Raw genomic sequence first — 20634 nt, 5'->3', positions numbered from 1 at the left:
TTATTTATGTAATGATACAACCCACAATCTGGAATGGTGAGAGGTGGCAGAAGCTGGGCCTTAAGGAACAGATCATAATTTGTCAAAGACTAGAAAAACTGCAAAATTTTGACCTGGGGTCTTTCTGCATAGAATTCGCATGATCTTCCTGTGCACGCATGGGTTCTCTCTGGTACTCTGGTTTCTGCCCACAGTCCAAAAAACAGGAATTTTAGGTTAATTGGTGTTGCCCTGTCATGGATTGGCAACCTTTCCAGTCTGTACCTTGCCTCCTGCCAAATGACCACTGGAGACAGGCACCAACCCCCACCCTACGACCCTGCACGGATAAGCAGGTATAGACAATGGATGCATGCATAGAAAAACTGCAGCATAAGAGGCTAGACAAGGTAAAGGGAAGGAAAAACTTGACCAAAAGATGAAGATTATTGGAGAATAAGATGTTTGCAGCAAAGTTCCAAGATAGGGCAAATGTTTTAAAGTGCATCTGATCTAACAACGGTAAAATAAATAAGACTTGCTGATAATGTTCAGTTTTGATGCCGAAGAACATCCACAGCTTACTCTTCTGTTTTTAATTTTGCCTCTATATGGCCCATTTTCACAGACTCTCAGGCTGAATTGATAGCTGTGCTAAATCTGTTGAAAGTTGGAGGATGAGTAGCCTCTCAGAGTCTGGCATTTTTGTGAAGATGTATTGCATCTCCCCAGCAAGTGACAAGTGCCTCAACCTTAAATAACTCTTGAATCTAATAATAAATTACAAGCAGTGCTAACCAGAAACATATAGTGTAGTATCTTGCAAAAGTATCTATAGCCCTTAATGTTTTTTTTTCTATTTAGATCATGTCATGTTAAAACCATGAACTTCAAAAAACGTTGTTAGGATTTCATATGCCAGATTATTACAAAACAGTGCATAATGGTAATGTGAAAGGAAAAGTTGGTTTTGAATTTCTTTTTTACAAATAAAGATCTGAAGAGTACTTTTTAGAACCACATTTCAATGCCATTACATCTGTAAGGCTTTTGGGGTTTGTCTCTATCAGCCCTTTTAGAGAATTACAGTGTCTATGTATCCCACTAATAGTCCTTTGGGATGGACTCTAAGATAGATGGTGCTAAATTCCTTTGTATTTAGTGCCATTTAGTCCCATCTATTTCCTATTAACTCTGTCAAACTTATCTCTCTCTGTTGATAAAAAACATTACCCCAGCACAATGGTCTAACCTTCATGATTTACCACAACTATTGCCTGTGCAGAGTAATGCCCAGTGCTGGTTGTCTGCCACATGGTGGTTCATATTTAGATTTAACACTTTTTAGTTTGTTCTCATCAAGCAAGAGGAACTTCTTACACATGTTTGCTGGGTGCCCCACTTGGCTCCTGTCAAAGAAGAAATTGGAATTCCTGTAGGTATGTATCAACAATGGCTTTTTTTTACTGTATAAAACAATAGATTAGTGAAGTGCACAAATAGTAGCTGTCTCATCAACATATTCTGTCACCTGAGATTTGGCTCTCTGCAGCTCCTCCAGAGTTACCATGAGTCCCTGGGGTGCTTCATTGATTAATGCTTTCCTTACCCGGCTTGTCCGTTTAGTTGGATGGCCGTATCTCAGTTGGTTTACAGTTGTGCCACTCTCTTGATGGATCAGTGTTCTGTGAAATGCTCAAAACTGCTTTGCTTTGTAACTTAACACTTCTTGAAACATCGCCACAAATTGGTTTCTTCCTTGGTATGAATGATAGTGCCTTGTCAATAATGCTCTCAGAAAATGCACATCAGAAGATGCATTTCTACTAAAAATAAATTTTATGAAAAGGACTCTGTTTACTAAAATAGGTGACTTCTGAAGGCAGCCGGTCACACCAGATGTTATTTAGGCATACCAAAGTAACCTGGGCTAAACGCATGTACCACCTGTATAAGCTCTCAGCTTCTCATCCTATTAGTGACAAAATAAAAAAAGTAAAATGGCAATGGACGTTTTACAACTTTACTCCTGCCCGCTGAAGTAAGCACAAAAGAACACCTAACCCCTTGCAGAAATTGCACGATGCGCCGCTGCATAGTTTCAGCACCACGTTGGGGTGAACAGCTCCAAGCATCTCCAAGACAACCTGAAGACTCTTCTGAAGAAGGTTTCGAGCTGCTCTGGACACAACCCGATAGTAAAAAAGACCCTTTTATCATCACTAAGGCTGCAGCAACGTGAGACCCCACCCCCACCCCATCCGGTGATCTTGTTTCCCAAAGGTGTGAGCCGTTTACTTTGATTGAGGGCATCAAGCTCCCGAAGACTGAAAGGCGTGCCACTCAACATAAAGCTGATATTGGTGAAAAAAAAGTTTAGCAGTGTGCACGAGCGATGTTAAGCGATGTGAAGAAAAATGAAAAACACATAACAAAGAAAGAAATCGGGGTGTGCAAGGAGGTGTGTTTGCGAGTTACTCAAGCACAGCGTGGAGTGGAGTGAACCCTCTCTATCCCAGGGACCCACGCTGCAACCGGGGCTGCATATTATACAGCAGACAGGAATCAGATCCAGAACCAGAGCAGCGCACACATGCACACACACTGACTGGAGAGAGAAAAGGAGAGAGAGAGATTGTGAAGTGTGTGTGTGTGTGTGTGTGTGTGTGTGTGTGTGTGTGTGTGTGTGTGTGTGTGTGTGTGTGTGTGTGTGTGTGTGTGTGTGTGTGTGTGTGTGTGTGTTTTGGAGAAAGAATGAACCACTTCAACCTGCCTGCGCGGGAGCCCGATAATAACTACCGGGCTGTTCCTCTGGATGGATTTACCGTCCTTCCCACCACGCATCGCAGAATTTCGTTCACAAGACAGCTGATTGTGAAGCCAATCAATACGGAGCGGAGGGGAATTGGACAAGAAGGCTCAGATATTTTTTTGCGTTCTTTGCTCTCCGACATCCGTGGAGAGGACTGCGCACCTGCGGAGAGTCTCTGCTTGGCTTTTTTTTTTCTACCCTCACTGAGAGGTCCGATTTGCGAGCTGTCGCAGCTATAGGCTACACTTTACTGGACTGGACAGCGGACTGGGCATTAGATTTGAGAGGAGGGGTGAAGAGGAGAGAGAGAGAGAAAAAGAGAGAGAGAGCGTGTGACTGGATGAATCCATTTCTTTCCTTTGCCACTCCACAGGCGCTCACCCTTTTATCCCAGCCTGACCGACGGACAGCATGCCAAACGCAGACTAAAAGCGGAAGAGTTTGGTAAGTAAAGGTAGACTAGTTTCTCAGTCTACTCTGTTTATGCCCCCCCCTTCTTCAAGGAGTAAAAGCAGCTATCCCACAGAGCGGTTTAATTTCCCCCTCTTTTTCCACTTCTCATCAGAAGACTGGAGTGAGACGTTCACACCTGCAGCACCCCCGTGCAGGACCGGGTATCGTCCGCATCTTGGATCGGGGCTGGAGTAACCACTGGCTCCGCGTTAAATGGTCTCCAAACCCCGAGGTCCCCCCGGGATGGCGTGCAGTGCGTGTTACTACCTGGTTATCAGCTCCACTCACCTGAGCAATGGACACTTTCGGCGCGTCAAGGGTGTCTTCAGAGGACCGCTCTGTCCAACAGGAAGCAGCGACGCACCGGTAGGAGCGCGTCCTGAGTGAGAAAAATGAGCATGTTTTCATTGTCTTGCTTGTGGAGCAAGTTGTTAAATTGAGCATGTAAAGTACTTCAAAGTAAGTAAGTAAGCGTTGTTGTTTTTTATTGAAAGTCTGAAAGCTGGAAGGGTCATGGTAGGGACTAAATTGACAAATGCAAGGTTTCCAGCTGAAGCATAGAAAAATGAAATAGAAAATGGAAAGGTAGTTGTATTTCCTTACTTTATGCTCTGTTCCATTGTCTTAAAGCTCCGCCCATCTATCTATCCATCCTTACAGCCTGTAGTTTTTGCAGGCCCCATATTGCAGGGTTTCTCCTGGATCATAAAACGCAAACCTCCTAAATTCAGAAATCTTCATTTGTGCCCTTAAAACGTTTTAAATAAGTCTAGATTCTCTATAGGAGAACTTAAATAAAAATAAGTTACATCTTTTCACACATTGCTTCTTCTATCGATTCTGTTATTTACAATAAGCACTGTGCTTGTTGTAAAATACTCCTGAAATCGGATTGTTGTTGCTTAGTTGTTCATATATGTTGCTATAATTGTTTGTTATTGCGCATATGATAATTATGAAATTTAAAACGTTCTTGTTATACATTATTACCATACTAAGTGCTTTGTCATACCAAACTGTATGTTTAGCTTGGTTTTGCATGAAATGTTTGATTCTGATAGCCAGCTGAAACCCAGTAAACGTTTTTAGGTATACTGTCAGAAAGCATTGAAGTTAGGTAACCTAGGCATTTTAGGACTGATGTTACATGCCAGAGTCAATAAACAACAATTTAGAGTCCTGTTTAACTAGCCTAAGTTATTATATATGTTAGGTACAGGTTATAAAGTTCAAGTCATTATTTATAATGTGTGTTGTTTATAAATTTGAATAATAATAATAATCTAAAAAGTATTCAGTTTAATTTGCTAAGTCTTAAATAGACCACTGTATAAAAATATGTCATAAAGTCACAGTTACTTTTTGTATTTGCATTTCAAAATTAGCTAAACAAGCATGGAGAATTCTGAAAACTATATAATTTTGCTGTAAAAAAAACAAAACTTACAGAAGCCCTGCAAATGTGTGCTAACAAGAAGCTTCTCAAGTTAACTAAAGATAGGAAAGATAAAAATAGGAATAAAAAGCTCATCAGACCCAGAAACAGTCTTATGCAGCCGCAGGGTGGATGAGAATATTTTTTTCTCGTATGTGATAATTTCTTTTCCTGAGTAATAAAAGAACATTTCCTTTTATTTCTTTTGGTGGGAGAGAGACCAGAATATTTTTATTTAAAAGAAAAAAGAAAAATTGTGTAGCCAAGCATGAAGTCATTGTCCGGTACAGTTTTTTTTTCTTCTCTCCTCTGGGAATGAAATGAATCAAATCACATTACTTCTGTGAGAAGGAGATGAGTTGAGCAGACCAAAATGGGCCTAATTACCTTGAGTCTATTGTTTAAGTCTTAGTTGTTCATCAAATGTGTGCAAGAAAGAAAAAATTGTTTTGCATTGGTGGAGAATATTAGCCGCTAAAACCCTGCATGCAAGCACATGTGTGGTCTGTGGTACAAATCTTCAGAAGAAAAGCCAAAATGGAGGGAAAAGCAGCTCAGAAATAGCGACATATTTGAACTGCGTATTTTTAGGTGAATCATGTGTTTGCATGTACGCATGTGTGTGTGTCGTAGGTAGATCCAGGAGCTGCTTGGAGGGTCTTGGGTAATCACATATTATTCATGAGCTCTTAATGTGGGATGAGACAAACTGGCACAGCTGATGACAAGTTTGATGAGAAAGGAGGAAAGAAGCAGCTGGTGTGTGTGTAATGCTGTGTGTGTGTTTGTGTGTGCACGCGCTTGTGTGTGAACACTCGAGTTATTACCAGTCTGTCATGTTCTGCCCGCGCTGACTGTGTGATGGGAATGAGCGAGCGGTGCAGAGCAGACGTAGTCAGACTGGCACAGAGACACGGCAATAAGTCACATTCACAACCATCCCTGCAAACTTCAGCACACTTTCTCAAACACACAAACACACGGAGGGAAAATGATATCCAGTTAGACCATCAGTGCATATCAACTCTTTAGATGCACAGTGCATATCTCACTTTCTGCAAATTAGGGCCCGGTGTTTGAATTTCATCATTCCTATCACCTGTCATCTTCTAAAAAAACATCAAAAGCCACTTTTTGGCTGCTCCTGCAACAGTGTACGTCTCCTCTCGGCTTAATTTATCAGAGAAAGTCAAATTTTGAAACACTTGTAGCTCAGTAGCGCATCTAAATTTAGAGATGGATGCAAAGTTTACGAACAGTTGCTAATTCCCAAGTTTATGGAAAGTTGTTTGAAGCTTCCTTGTGCATTTTGAGATGAGGATTCCCGTTAAAATGTGCCTCTGTTTTGTCAAGTCTACACTCAGTTGCAGCAAGGAGGAATGTTTGCACTTTCAAAGCCTTTTAAGTACAGATCTGAATCGGTCTGTATACCATATGTCTGACTGTATCAAGAGAAAGACATCAATGTTTTGTCTATCGCAGTCAATTAAGCAAAGCAGTCCTCTTTCCAGAGAATTATTATGGTTCCCAATCATAATCACATTTGGTGGAACGTGTCTTACCCCAGAAACTTCGACTGGACCACTCTAACACACAGTAGATCACTGATCAAGCCATTCTATCAGTAGCTTTGGCTGGATGTTTGGAGTCGTTCTCCTGCTGGAAGGTGAAAGTCTTTTTCAGCCTCAAGAAGGTTTTCTTCGACTTTTGCCCGATTTTTAGATTCATCCAGCTTCCCATCAGCTCTGACAAGCTTTTCTGTTCCTGCTGAAGAAAACTGCCCCCACGTCACGATACTGCCACCACCATGTTCAGCTGTGGGGATGGTGTTTTCAGGTTGATGTGCAATGTTAAGCCAGTGTGGTGTGGCCTTTCAGTAGGTGGACATCCATGTCTCCATTGGTTTGAAGTTCATCAATACTTATTCTATTCCAAGATACTTGGACTGAATAGTCCTCCATGAGATGCCCAAAATTGGGATAATATTTTACATTCTAATTCAGCATTGCACCTCTCCACAACTTTATCACTGACCTCTCTGTTGCGTTCCTCTAAAATCTTCACAGAGCAGCTGTATTTATGCTAACTTTAAATTACACACAGGTGGACTTATTTACTATTTATGTGGCTTTTGAAGGCAACTGGTTGCACTGGATTATATTTACGCATGTCAAAGTAAAAGTGGTTTAATAACTATGCATACCACACTTCAAATTTCTATTTGCTAAAATATTTGGAAAACTATGTCATGTTTTTTCCAAATAACGTTCTTTATATTTAGCTATCACATTAAACTCTAATTCAATACAATAGTATATGGTTGTAGCATAACAAAATGTGCAGAAGTTCAAGAAAAAGCAATACTTTTCCGAGACATTTGTGACAAATGCTTCCTAATCAGCTGACCCAGAGTAAATATCTTTAGTATTTTTTACATACTATTTTTTTTAAAAAATCAACTTCACCCACAATGATTAGCAATTATTTAAAAAAAAAATTCTAAATCTCTTCCATAACAAAAAGTGAAACTGTAAAAACAAAAGTTAAGATAAAAATGGTTTGTAAAAAGAGATTTTTATATTCAAAAGCTTTATTTTTTTCTATCAAGTCTGCAAAACATTTCAACTGTGGAAAGAGTCTATATGGTTAAACTGATCTGAAGAAATTCAAAAGGTAAAAGTGCTGATCAAACACAGCCATTCAAGGAATACCTTAAGTAGCTGTAGTTCTAAGGTTCCTCTCTCAATGCATAGGGCTGTTCAAGGGCTGACCTTACTTTAGTTTGCTGGATAAAAATGCTGACACCCTGCAAGGGTGTTGCAGGCTCAACTGCATTTGACCTTTACATGAAAATAGAAATTTGAACCATGTCTCACACAAATTGGTCTCTCAAAGCTGTGTTTTTCAGGTGGTATTTATTTTAGGAACATCAAAAGACTTGTCAAAGCTAATGTAGCAAAATGTACATATGGGAAGTTTTCCAATTTGCAAAAAGCTGGCTTAGTAGGTATGGAAGGTCAAAAGGTAGAAGAAAAAAAAGTGCTTTCAGATTTATCCATATTAGGGTAGACAAGGTGCGATATATGAACCTGTCAACATGATGAACAGTCCGTGCTTGTGGTCTAGTAGTTGAAAAGTGACCCCTTGTTTTAAAAGAAGTGAGGAGGAGAGATTCTAATGCATCTCTTCAACGTGGTTAAACATGCTGAGCAGTGTCTTTTAGGTGCTGTCGCTCCCATTCTGGAAAATGCCACAACAGCTAGTCGTTCTTTGATTTGGCGAAGTACAAAGCACCTCACAGCGGGGATTTGTCAAGGGTAACTTCTTGTGTCTTCTCTTTGATAAGGTATTGCAGAATGAAGAAAAAAAATACTGGGCACCAATAAGTGCTGAACATCAGCCAGCTTGCATCTCCAGAATATATCCTCTGGTGCATTTCAAAAGTGCTCTGATATTTAGTTAGCCTCCCTGGAGTGAGCTGTTCTGTGTCAAGGACAAGTTTTTTATTTTTTATGTTCAGGACTGCTTTATCACCACTAATTAGTAATTATTATAGGTTTCCGCGGTGTGTCTAAATTTCGGATTCTGTATGTATATTATCACCTAATTATCACTAGTGAGTCGTTCTTTAAAACTTTCATTAACACGTATAGGACGTTTTTGTTCTTGGCGTCAGTGTTAAGGGACGGCCGGAGGAGATAGAGAAAAAGGTGTCTGCAAAGGGAATTGTTTCAGGTCCAGTGGGTTCCTAATTTCAGACAGATCCAACCTGATACACAGCCAGCTACATTCTGTCGCTATTCTCTCTTTGGCCCCTTTCCCCTTGGAAAAAAAACTCTCTTTCTTCCACTGAGATCAGGAACAATGTCCAAAATTATATGATTCAGAATATTCAGCATTCCTCTGTACTTCAAAGCTCTCTACAATAATTATTATAGCCAGATCCAGTGAGTGATGACGCTCACGAAGCCTTCAGCAAGGAACGTCAATTGTTCCTCCATACATATGCTACTTTTACATTTGAACCATAACATTTAATATTTTCTTGCCTAAACTAGCAAGTCCTATTTACATAAGAATCTGTGGAGCCAATGCAGTAATATTACAAAGAAGATATTGGCCGCCAACATGAGCAGAGGTGCATCATGTTCCATGACAGACAGAAAGCTCATGAAGGTAAAACACAGCTAAACTGTTCTTAGGTGTTCCTTCCTGCTCACTCTAACTTTGTCGCAGCCAGAACAAACCACAGACATGTCTTGAAATGTTGTAAAGAATATATTCATTTTAATTAGCTCCTAAAGTGCAATGCCCACCGGCAGCGTCAGTCATGGGAAAAAATATAGCCCTATTATTTGCTATGTAACAACAGACAGTGGCAGAATCTAGTCAGAGGTTTCATGAGGTGCTGCCTAGCGATCTTTTTCAAGCCTGTCCTTTTCAGTGTCACCTCTGACACCGGATGCATCGCTTCTTCGTCAGATCGGGGTCGAAGATTTGAAACTGAAATCAATCAGCTTAAAAAGCAAAAAGTCTGAGACTGGAAAGGACACTGATTTTGATGTGAAAATAAACTGAGACAAACTGAAAAAAATGTCCAGTACATAAATAAAGGTGTAATAAAAAGAATAATTAAATCTTTTTTCAAACTTGACAGTGTGAAACTAATTTGACTTTTAATTAGCAAAAATTGGTTACTTTAGAGCCCAAATAAGCAAATGCACATTCGGAAAGAGCCCAAAACACACGATTCAGAATTAACAACAAGCGGACTTAACAACAGAGCCAAAAACCATTTCACACAATGACCTTAGCTATTAGCTATTAGCAGTAGCGAATACATGGAGGACATGTTTACATTGTCACACTTTTTACACTTCGAGGCTTCCATAGTAGCTATTACCATGAAGTTGATTGTAATTCATTTAGGGCACCATTAAATGGTGTGCCGTTGTGAAAATCTTGCACACTGGGGCTTTAAAGAAACTTTAATTTGCGTCTTTTTATTTTAAATTTTTCAGATTTCATTATCCACATTTTACATTTAGTTTTAACAAACATTTTTAAGCTATTTTTTAAAAATGGACAATACATGTGACCCTCACTTGTCTCCCTAGAGTTCACACTTACCAGTGGGTGTCTTTATTGACTTAATTTTTAAACAGCTGACAACTGAAAAGACCCAATTATGAGTTTTTTTGTTCACTTAGTAAAAGTGTTGTCAGCATGACCGTAGATATAATTACTGATTAGATGTAAAGCAGTCTAAATAATTAGATCTTATGAGTAAAGGTCAAGAAGAGAATTGCGAGAATAACATTTATACACTTGTAGAAAACAGTTACAATGTAAAAGACTTAAATCCACGGGTACTGAACTATTTGTCAGCCGAAAAGTACAAGGGGTCAGCTCCCATATCCTTTACAGAATTTTATACGGACCTGTTTTTAAATATTTGTCTTCTAACTGAATATGTTAATGAGACCAGCATAAATTAATTGGAAGTATTAACAATATCTTAAAAATATTCAATAAAAGAGAATAGAAACAACCATGTAATTGATGAATATTTGCTTTTGTGAAGCACTATATTTCAAGAGACTTGTCCAGGATAAGAAGGATTGTGCTAAAGATGAATTGGTGCCTCTAAGTCTATGGTCCTCAGTTGGAGGATGTCTTGCCATCTCCAAGTTGGGTGCTTGCTGCCTGAAGAGGAGCTACCATGGAGGCGCAGACAACAGAGGCATTCAAATAACCCAATCGAAGTGGTTTGGACATCTTGTAGGATGCATTCCCAACTTCTGACAAGTCCCTCAGGGAAGAGGCTTTAGGGCAGATTAAGGATTCGCTGATGAGATTACCCCTCAAGGCTGTCTTGGGAATGCCTAGAAGCAGCTGGGGAAAGGGAGATCTGTTTTTTTCTGCTCAGACTGCTGTCTTCATTGCCTGCTGCTGCAGGCTTGTAGCCGAATTAGTAACAAAGTACCTTGAGGACAAAAAAAAAGTCGATGTATGGGAGGGGTCATCACAACACTCTGATCTCATTTCCACAGAAATGTGGGGAGAGCACACAAAGGTTGTTTCAACAAGGCAGTCCACAACCTTGTCTCAGTTACAGCAGTTCTGGAAAGTGTGACATGTCAGAAAGAGAGAAACAAAGCTTATCTGTGTTTTCAGCTGTGTAAAGATCTGGTTTTAAGTGTAGTCAACCATCATAAGTAATTACAGACGTTTTTGTTTTTTTTTACACAAGGAATTTATTTACCAAAATAGTTTCTATCTAATTGCAAAAATTTAGAGATCAAATCTAATCTATCAACGACTATTCTATCCTTTTTCTTGCAAAAAGGTGTTTAAAATTAATTTTCCTGGGAATCATCTTTAGCGTTTTTTCTGCTTTCAGAGGTTTGTAATCTCCTCGTCCTTCAATAGGGTGCAGTTGGATCAACCTATTTTTTTTTTATTTATTGTTTTTTAAGGTTGTTTCGAGTCTTCGAGGTTTCTTCAGCCTAATTGATTGAAGCAGAATTTTAGGCTAGTGTGTCACTGCTCCCTGGGATGTTGCTTGTCATCCTAGAAAATAAGCACAGGCAAAACCAAAGTGAGCAGGGATTTTTATTTGGTACAGACAGCAAGGAGAGGTTTGTTGCCTTATGTGAGTTTATGTTTTAACCACAATGTGCTCCCACTAGGCTTTTGAGAGTCAAAAGGCTAAGTCGGTGTGTTTCTGTGAAAGCATGATAGTTTAGTAATGACCATACAGTTTATATGGATGCATTTCTACATACAAATTCCCCACAAACATTGTAATTTTCTAGTCAAATGGATAGCAAACCCCCTACCTGCATACGTAGCCCTGTGTCCGCTCATCCACCACAGACCACTTTGATGTGCGTTTCACTGCAGTTGCACGAAGCAGATGAATCGAATTCATCATGTCACACAGTGTCAAAGCGAGTGGAAATGTGCTTGCTGGTGCTTGTGTGCGTGTGTGCATGTGTATTTGCACTCTTGTATTTTCATTGACTCCAGAGGGAGCTAAGCAATGTTTATGTAAATAAGGCTTCATTTGAACATATGCCCTGAACAATTGCCTTAGAAAAAAGTGTTCAAAAGCAAAAGACACTACAATGCTCAGAGTGAGTCATGTTCTAAGCTACAAACATCAGGCCACTAATGAGGAGAAAGGAACGGGGAGAACCAAGTGGAGGGCCATTTAGCATAGGAGTTTGAGCATCTAATTGACACTTTTAATTACAATGAGTAATACATATATATATATATATATTCACTGATTCAGAATCAGTATAAAAAAGCCCATTAAGCATTCCACCTGTTGGCAAGAAAGTGTAAAGCTCTTGACTTTAAAGTAGGGCTGGGCAACGATTAAAATATTTAATCGCGATTAATCGCCCTGATTAATCGCGATTAATCGCGATTAATCGCATTGTATTTACAAACTCCAAGAATGAATTCAAAAGTAGTGTAAAGAACAGTTTTATTTTAATGTTCTGCTGCCATATGAACAAAAGTGTTGTAACATTTGTAGCACTTATCAGTAACACATATTTAGTGTAAAGCTCAACTTAAACATGTAAAACAAAAAATAGCAATAATAATAAATTAAAGCTTATTGCCACTGACAGGGAATTCTCTTTATGGGGGAAAAATCTACCAAAAACAATTTCTGAGGTAACCGCAGGGAGCAGCATTATCATTTTATGTTCAATACCAAAATTTAACTTGGCAGTGGTTACAACTAACTTGTTTCTGTCATATTCCATGCTGGAAGAACTTTAAACTGAAATGCTTGCTAACTCGATATGCTTGCGTTACTTGCGTTTATTTGACGTTAACACGCGGTTTTTTGTTGTTGCTTTCTCGCGTTCATATAGTGAATGGCAGGGAAAAACAGGCAAAAACACATGGATACTTTGAAGAGAGAAGCGACTTCACCGACGGCGTCTAAGCAGACCCCCCCGCTCCGCTCCGCACAAAACTTGTTCCGGCCGCCAACTCACCGCCTCGCCTCGCCCCGCCCCGCCTAAGCTCGCTCGCGGTACCTGCGGGAAACACCGCCTTCCGCATGTCGGCTTTGTTTTTTTCCGGCCAGTATCTTTCTTCCTCTGAATCCGAGGCTTGGCTGACAGCGAGGTTATTGGCGCATTATCGCCACTTACTGTTCTGATTCAAACCCCTACACCGCAGCAACAGACCTTTACAAAATAAAAGCGTTAATGCGCGTTAAAGAAAATATCGCCGTTAATAGTCTAATGAGTTAACGCAAAATTAACGCGTTAACTTGCCCAGCCCTACTTTAAAGGTAAAAAATGTTTACCATAAAAGCCCAGAGACAGACGCTAAATAACGAGGGGTTGCTGTTTCACAGTCAACACCTGTGATGCCGCAGCGCCTCACATTTATAACGGCTAATGGCAATGCTCTTGCACGCTCGCCGACTTGGCCAAAAGGCCCTGGAGGAACAGATTGAGAGAGAGCAGGTAAGTGCTACTGAATGCTAACGTCCCTGTATGACTGGGCCGTTCCTGCTGACCGCTGCAAAGTGCTCCTGCTGATCACGGCTAATGTCCTCCATCACTGCATACGCTCAGCGCTCTGGAGATGGCATGTGCGCAAGTGTGTGTTGGGGAGAAAGGTAGATAATTTGGACAGATGGGTGAGAGGGGACAATGAGGGGGAGGAGGGGAAAGAGACAGTTGGCATCGGTATTAAAACCCTCTTAAGCGTTTATTGGCATTTCATTTAACTAATGAATTAATTAGTGCCTCATAGCGTAATAACCTTTGCTTGATCAGTGAACTGGTTGCCCATAAGAGCAGTGTTGTCTGTGATCTGCTCTTTAATACTTTTTTCCTTAGCAAACTTCTTGTCAGCTTTTTTTTTTTTTGCTTTGCTCTCTATTTTAGTACCTTTCCATTCTGTTTACAAAGTTTTCAGTTTGTTTGTGCTTTGTTATGTAACTTGTGAAAAAAGTGTCTGTTTAAGGTGATGCAACCTGCAAGTCTCTCAGCAACAACACAGCGTGCCCTGAAGCAGATGCTAGGTGTATAAACATCCGAAACACCATCCATGTGTACTTGTATTTTTGAATCTGGGATGATTTTGAGTTGGTAGCTGATCTGTATAAAGTTCACTATAGACCAAATCTTTTCTAGTTTGCGTTAGCAGCTTCCCTCTGCAGTACTGTCTAAACATACTGATATATTGAAAGGGAAAAGTGTCATTTGTCTATGTTTCTTTAACAAAGTCAGTTTTATCCTGTTCTTAGCCAATCAGGCTAACAAGAAATTACAAAAACAATGTAACTTCTGTTCACATTGGTTTATAATAGGTCAGTAGTTATATTATGCTTGCACAGGATATTAACAGTCAAGTCCAAATTGTTCATGGCCTTGATACATTTACAGCAGCTGTAATCTTCTAATTTCACCAAGCATGCTTTTTTTTCTTACTTGAAGTATTATCAATATTTTGGAGTGGCCCACCCAGAGCCCCACTTGAATCATGGAGGGAATCTATGGAGGGAGCTAAAGTTTATGGTCATAACAAGGACCGACTTCGGAGACTTGAAATTCATCCCCCAAATATATTACTTATTGCTCCATTAACTAACATTAACTGTTTGCTGTTGGTTATTGTTTTTTTATGTTACAATTTAACCCCAGCTCCTTTACCAAGCTTTGGACTGGAAGAAATAACCCAAATGAGATACTCTGTCAGAGTTGCACAGACTTTTGTTCATTTATCTGGTTTTGTTTCAGTTTTCTTAATTTTGTTTTGGTTTTCAACCTTATGATTAACTAAGATGTCAAAACAAGCGTAATTAAAACAGGCATATTAAACCATGACATTTTTTATATGTTTGGTATAAAACTTATATTTACAATCTAAATCAGTGGTCTCTAAAACCGTACAGTCATTTTACAGCAATTTTTGTAGTTAAAAGACAAATTACTAATCCTTCGGTTCCTTTGGCTGGAAAGAGATTATATAAAGAAAAAACGCTTGCTTTATTTAGGCAAGTTTAACAAATATGTGCGCCAAGCTATGCTTTTAGAGAGAATGTTGCTGAATGTTTACAAACCTATTTGCTAATGAAAATTGCCATGAAAGCAAAAGACATGACCAAGGAAGAGTATTTTGAAGGCTAACCTATATTTTTCATTTTAAGAAGATTACAAGAGGATTTTTATGTATAATTGGAGATACAACACTCACAGTAAACCACAAACAAGTATCGAGAGATGTATTTAGTTGGGCAGTAAGATATTGCTCATATAAAAATGCTTTGATCTTGACTACAAGAGATTGTATTGAGATCCTGTGTAACAATTTTCATATGGAGGAAAATGCAGAAAAATTGTAGTGTATATTATGTTAACATATTTTCGCCAATACTGCAAATAAATGAGCCACATTTTAGTCCCACAACATTGTTTTACAACATAAAAAAATGTTTATGGGACGTTTAATTATATTCACAAAAATGACCTGTTTAAAGCCTTAATGGACCACCATTTTTTTATTAAGCCCAAGACAACGCAACCAGATCACACAGCCTATGACATCCTTTCTTATCCTGCTTGAAAACAGCAAACACATAGCAGATACTGTGGCAAAACACAATTCTTGCATCATCATTTCCTCCAGGTTTACTAGTGTTTTTAAGGAGCTAATTTTAAAGTCCTGTTAACTTTGTGAGATCAAGGGCAGCAGTATATTTTTGACTTGTTAGAACTTTATACTTGTGTGACTCTGTGGTCATCTAACCAGAGATTATTAAGAGTTCCTCAGACCAGAGTTAAAGCCCCAGGGACACGGTCCTTTCAAAGGAGCTGCTCTCCAACAGTAGAGTTAGTTTCCTTCCTTTTAACATTTACTGTCTTCATTTCTTTGAAAAAAAAAAAAAACAAGAAGCAGTCCTTTTTAATTAGAGATGCTTTTAGTAAGGGAGAGCTCTTATACAATTAGTTTGTATAAAGTCTTCTCTACAGTCTTTTATGTCTGTTTTAGAATTTAATGGTATCTTGCTGTAATTTATATTTATTCTGCAGTACTTTTGTGTTTTAGTATCAGATAAATTTGCTAAAATAACAAAGTAACCTATTTAGTCTAATATGCATCTGTTTGTATCCAGCTATAAGTACCTACTTATTTACACTGACTGTCAAAAAACAAAAATAACAAAAACAAAGCAGTTGTTTTGTCTGTAAAAAATAGAATTAACACAAGAAATGTGGTTTTAGACATAAAATAATGATGGTCATCTGTTTTGTTTGTTTTTTTGTTTGTTTTTTTTACATGTGCACCACAGATTTCCATAGAAGACCTCTTATAGCCAACTTTATTGATTATACTAATCAATAATTGCAGTATTTGCTACACTAGCAGTCTCCAAACCTTACATGTTTGTAGCAAAGACAGTAGCTGTTTCATGAATTTTCTGCATGCATTAGTTCACATTTTATATTATACATAATCCTATAGAGTCCTCCCTGCATAATACCATCCCTTGTAAAGATGTTAAAAAGCCCTCAAATAAATCCACTTTCTATTGCAGGAACATAATCTGATTCTCAAACAATTTAGTGTGCCAAAATCAGGTGTGCCATTATTTATCACACCTGTGCTATTAATACTTTGTACAGGCACCGTCCAATAGGAAAAAGCTTAGTCTTGTGTTATGTGTCTGGCGAGCCATTTCTCAGTTTAATGGTCACATGTTTTACATTATAGTGCTGACAAAAGACCCATGATGACCTTATTTTAGCTCCCTACTAAAATCTACATATTTTTCTTCAAATTGTTGTGGTATTTAAAATATATACATAGCCTGGGAAGGTTCTCAGGACATTTTGAAGTTAAACAGGCTCACAACAACATGGATCTTCCACCATACTTAGTGGCATACATATCTAATGTTTCATACCAGACTCTGGCAGTGTTAATTGCCAAAAAGCTCAGTCTTAGGCCTTGTCTGAACAGAGACAAACAGTAACAGTCAGTCTCATCTAGCAAAAGCAAACAATTTCAGAAAACTCTTATATTTATACTGGTCATGGCTGAACAGGAAATACTTGAATCATGGAACGGCTTGCAAGCAACCAGTTGGTATGTGGACACCATCTGATCCTTGTATCAAAAACTTGGTGACCCTTGGGTGCCGCTCTTTGCTTTGGATGTCAAACAGTGAGCTTTGGATTTTTTTATTTTTTTGTTTGCCTTCCGTATCATCCTCATTGTGCATTTTTACTAAATAAACCCGAATTAAGAAGTCTGCTACACTTATTTTTAAGGCTTTTTATGTTGTGGTGATAATTTAGACACCAGTGATTTTGTTAAAACAATTATTTCTTTCTCCCAGTGACTAAATGTACAAAGAATTAAAGGGTATTTTATTGAAATTTTTCTGTACGACATTATTCTGGATCATTAAAGGATTTTAAGGCTATTTTGCTATTTTAGGGCTTTTTACAAATCTTTCTTCTGGGCTTCAATAAGGATGTTGCACAAAGATTCCTGCAAAGCTGAATTGACTTGTCTTGACACCAAGTTCATCATGTGAACATGTAGTTGGCTAGATTTTGCTATCTAAAAAAGAGAAAAATGCCTCAGCTGATTTAAATATTTCATCGTAAAAGGTCCAGACATCTTCAAAGTTTGCTGTGGGTTAATGTAGAAGAAGAGATACATGAAGAACACATCAAAACTTCATGCATTAGCTACAGGACAGTCAATTACTAACAACAGGCCAGTTCAGGCATGGAGGCAAGGAAATGCACAGGATTTGATAAGAAAGGTGGAATTGCTGCGTTTAAGCCAGCCAAGTAGGTGCCAAACCTTAAAAAAGTATAAACAACAGTCAGATTATTATCATTATTATCACTCCATGTTTGTCAACCATTTCTGCCATATTAAGATAATTTTAGTGTTATTAGGGTTAGTGTTATCCATGTTAGTTTATTCCTTTGTATTGTTCCTTAGTTGTTTTGTGTCTTTTCACTGTGTGTCAGGATTCCCAGGGATGTGAATACTTATGTTTGCTCCCTGGGGAGCCTTCAGTCTGTTACTTTTATTCTCTCTGTCCCTCATTTGTGTTACCCTTTTTAGGTATCCGTTTAGGGTTTAGGTTTGTTAGATTCTTGTATCGGTTAGATCCGGTTTCTGTTAGGTTATGTTGTTGTTATTTCTGTCCTGTTCTCTATATCTGTTCTTTCTTAGTTTAGTTAGGCTATGTTCACACTGCAGGGAAATACGAGCCAAATCTGATCTTTTTTCTCATATGCGATCCATTTCCGTCTCTTTCATGGCAGTGTGAATGGCCCAAAAAAAAAAAAATCTGATTTGTGCCACTTCCATATGTGATACTAATTCGGATACGTATCTGATATTTTTCAGTGTCTACAGTCTGAACGTTCATGTCACATTTTATCTGTCTTTTGCGTCACTCTCCTGGCTCTCACTACACATCCACACACATTAGTAACAGTTAGTGCTCCATGAAACACTGTGCTGCTTTCTTCTTACCTTACTTCATCTTGCTATGACGTGGTCTTAATATATTCATCTGTTTTAGTTTTACATGTGCACCAAAGATTTCCATTGAAGACCTCTTTTAGCCAGCTTTAACGATTACTCTGTGATCAATAATTGCAGTAGCTGCTAAATTGGCAGTCTCCAAACCTTACGTGTTTGTACCAAAGACAAAAGTTGGTTCATGATTTTTTTTTTTTATAAATGTGTTCACATTTTGAGTCCTCCCTACGTATTACCATCCCTTGTAAAGATGATAAAACACACGACTCCTGAGCTCTTGTCTGTGTTACAGTCCAACAACAAACGTGATACTGTGCTTTTTGGTGCGTCTTCAGCTTTTGGTTAGCTGAATCCTGTTTCTCCTGTGTCCATCATTCATCCTTCCCTTGGTTCCTTGTTCAGATTCTCCCCCAGCTTCTCTCTATCTTGTTGACTGTACTCACCTGGTTTCTATGTTACCCATTACAACTCCACAGTAATTAAGGTCCCTGGTCTCTTCCTCTCACTGCTGTTGCTCTTGTTTTCTTTCTGTGCAGATTTCCCTCTTGTCTCTGTAAGTTTCCCATTATTAAATCTGTCTGTGTGTCAATTACTTGTTGTTATTTGGGTCCTCCTCAACAGGCTTCAAACATGACAATTTCTGATGGGATACTAATTTCCTGAAGCCCACACTCTCTTCAAAAGCCTGTAACTCATTTAAAAAACATGATTATGGTGATAATCAATACTTTAACACATAAATGTCACAGCAACACAAATAACTGATGAAAGGAACTGTGTCTCCCAAAATGGACTTCTGACATTGGTGTGTGTAAAAAACGTATGTGACCCCTTTGGTAACTTGCTAAAGAAGGATTAAAATCAATCATGCAAAACCTAACAATTCTAAAGAAACCTTTACTGTGGTGAGACATTTTTTTGTGTTTCTTTCAGTAGGGGTGTAACAGTCCTGTTGCCGCAGAATTCAATGTTGTTTTCTACCTGAATACATGCAGGATATTTATGTGCAGAACTAAACACGCGATGCCACGTTCTGCAACTCAAATTTAAAAAAGTGACACCAAAAGAAAACAGGAATTCCAGTTATCACTGATCCCTGCTGCTTAGAAACTTTAAGGTTTCTCGTGCAGCTACAGTCAAGAAACAAATGGGGACCGAACCAAACCTTTATGTCGGTCTTTTATTAACAGCAATAAGCCATGTAGTTTGTTCTGCACTTAACTCAGTTCTTCACCTGAAATAACTTCAAGCTGAATGGAAATATCACAGGTACGGAAGAAGAAAATCAGCTGACATCCCTATGGCTACTTATAGCATCTAATGAACTCAAACTCCATACATGTATGAGAAGCAAGTATCTCTATTGATGAGAGGGGATTTTCGCCCAACAGCTGCAGCATGCTGCATTCAGGTACAACACTTGGTAGGTTTTATTTTGATTTATCTATCTATTTTTTATGTGTCTTAGATGAATGCTGACATTCTCCACAGGACATTGCTTAGCTTTCAGTCTGCGGCAGTGCCTGCTGCTCCAAACTGGGGGCATGCCAACCGTCCTCAGTACTGGCTATAGACGACTGTTTCATTCAACCCTTTCAAATATTTCAGCCTAACCTTTACAAAGTGTGCTTTTCAACGTTCGATCCGTACGGTGACTGACACACGAACTAAAAAAAGACTTGCACGCTCATGCAAGCAGCCAGGCGCAGCAGATGGCCAACCTCTCATTTTGTACATTACCTCAGGACAGATGTTTGTCTGTGTGGTCATTAGTGATCGCAGCATCAGATAATCACCTGGAGACACACCAGCAAATAAACACACACTCACACACAATTAGTGAGTGTTTGATAATTACAGGATGTTTGATGAACCATCTGGAACACAAACTAAGACATAGATGAGCTGACTTGCTCAGAAGAATACCAAACCCCCAAAAAATCAGAGGGTATTAAAAATATGCACGAACATTACATAATCAAAAGGGTTTTTTATCATCAGATCATCAAGATTTCTTTGGATTTTTTTATTTCTTTATTCTGTTGTAGCAATTCATCCCCACTTCTCTGAACTTTGCAATTTTTTTTCTTTTTTATCATTTGAAGTTATCATCTGTGTTTTTCCCTTTCCATTTCTCTAGCCAATACCTTTGCTCTCACTTTTTTTTCTTCTGACACCTCTCCCACTGCCCTTTCCTTTTGCTTTTCATCTCATCTCTGAAACCCATTCATTTTTTAGCAGGTCAAAGGTGCAACTGTTTAGGCCTTTGAATCCTCCGTGGGAATGTGTGAGCGCACGTGAGGACAGTATGGCCGTATGACTGTTTGGGCGTGCACGAGGAGACTAATATTGCAGTGGCAATATTGCAGAAAAGTCCTTGAAGGAATGAAAGGGAAGA

The 20634-nt window shown here is 38.8% G+C and overlaps 1 protein-coding gene across 2 annotated transcripts in view; it reads left to right on the top strand.

Annotated features, from left to right (window-relative positions):
- The first annotated feature begins 2714 nt into the window (after positions 1-2714).
- The window catches only part of LOC105926286 (G patch domain-containing protein 8), a 61832-nt gene continuing 43912 nt past the window's right edge, over positions 2715-20634 (top strand). Inside the window, exons 1-2 of one of the 2 annotated variants that reach the window (XM_036133231.1) lie at positions 2715-3235; positions 3360-3610. In XM_036133231.1, coding sequence (XP_035989124.1) covers positions 3458-3610 — 153 coding nt within the window. In that variant the 5' untranslated portion in view covers positions 2715-3235; positions 3360-3457. Of the gene's footprint in view, positions 3236-3356; positions 3611-20634 lie in introns of both variants that reach the window. The other variant, XM_012862541.3, reaches the window with a different exon arrangement.

Source organism: Fundulus heteroclitus, chromosome 3 (genome assembly GCF_011125445.2).
Source record: "Fundulus heteroclitus isolate FHET01 chromosome 3, MU-UCD_Fhet_4.1, whole genome shotgun sequence".
NCBI lineage: Eukaryota > Metazoa > Chordata > Actinopteri > Cyprinodontiformes > Fundulidae > Fundulus > Fundulus heteroclitus.
This window is presented reverse-complemented; position numbering and strand designations above follow the sequence as displayed.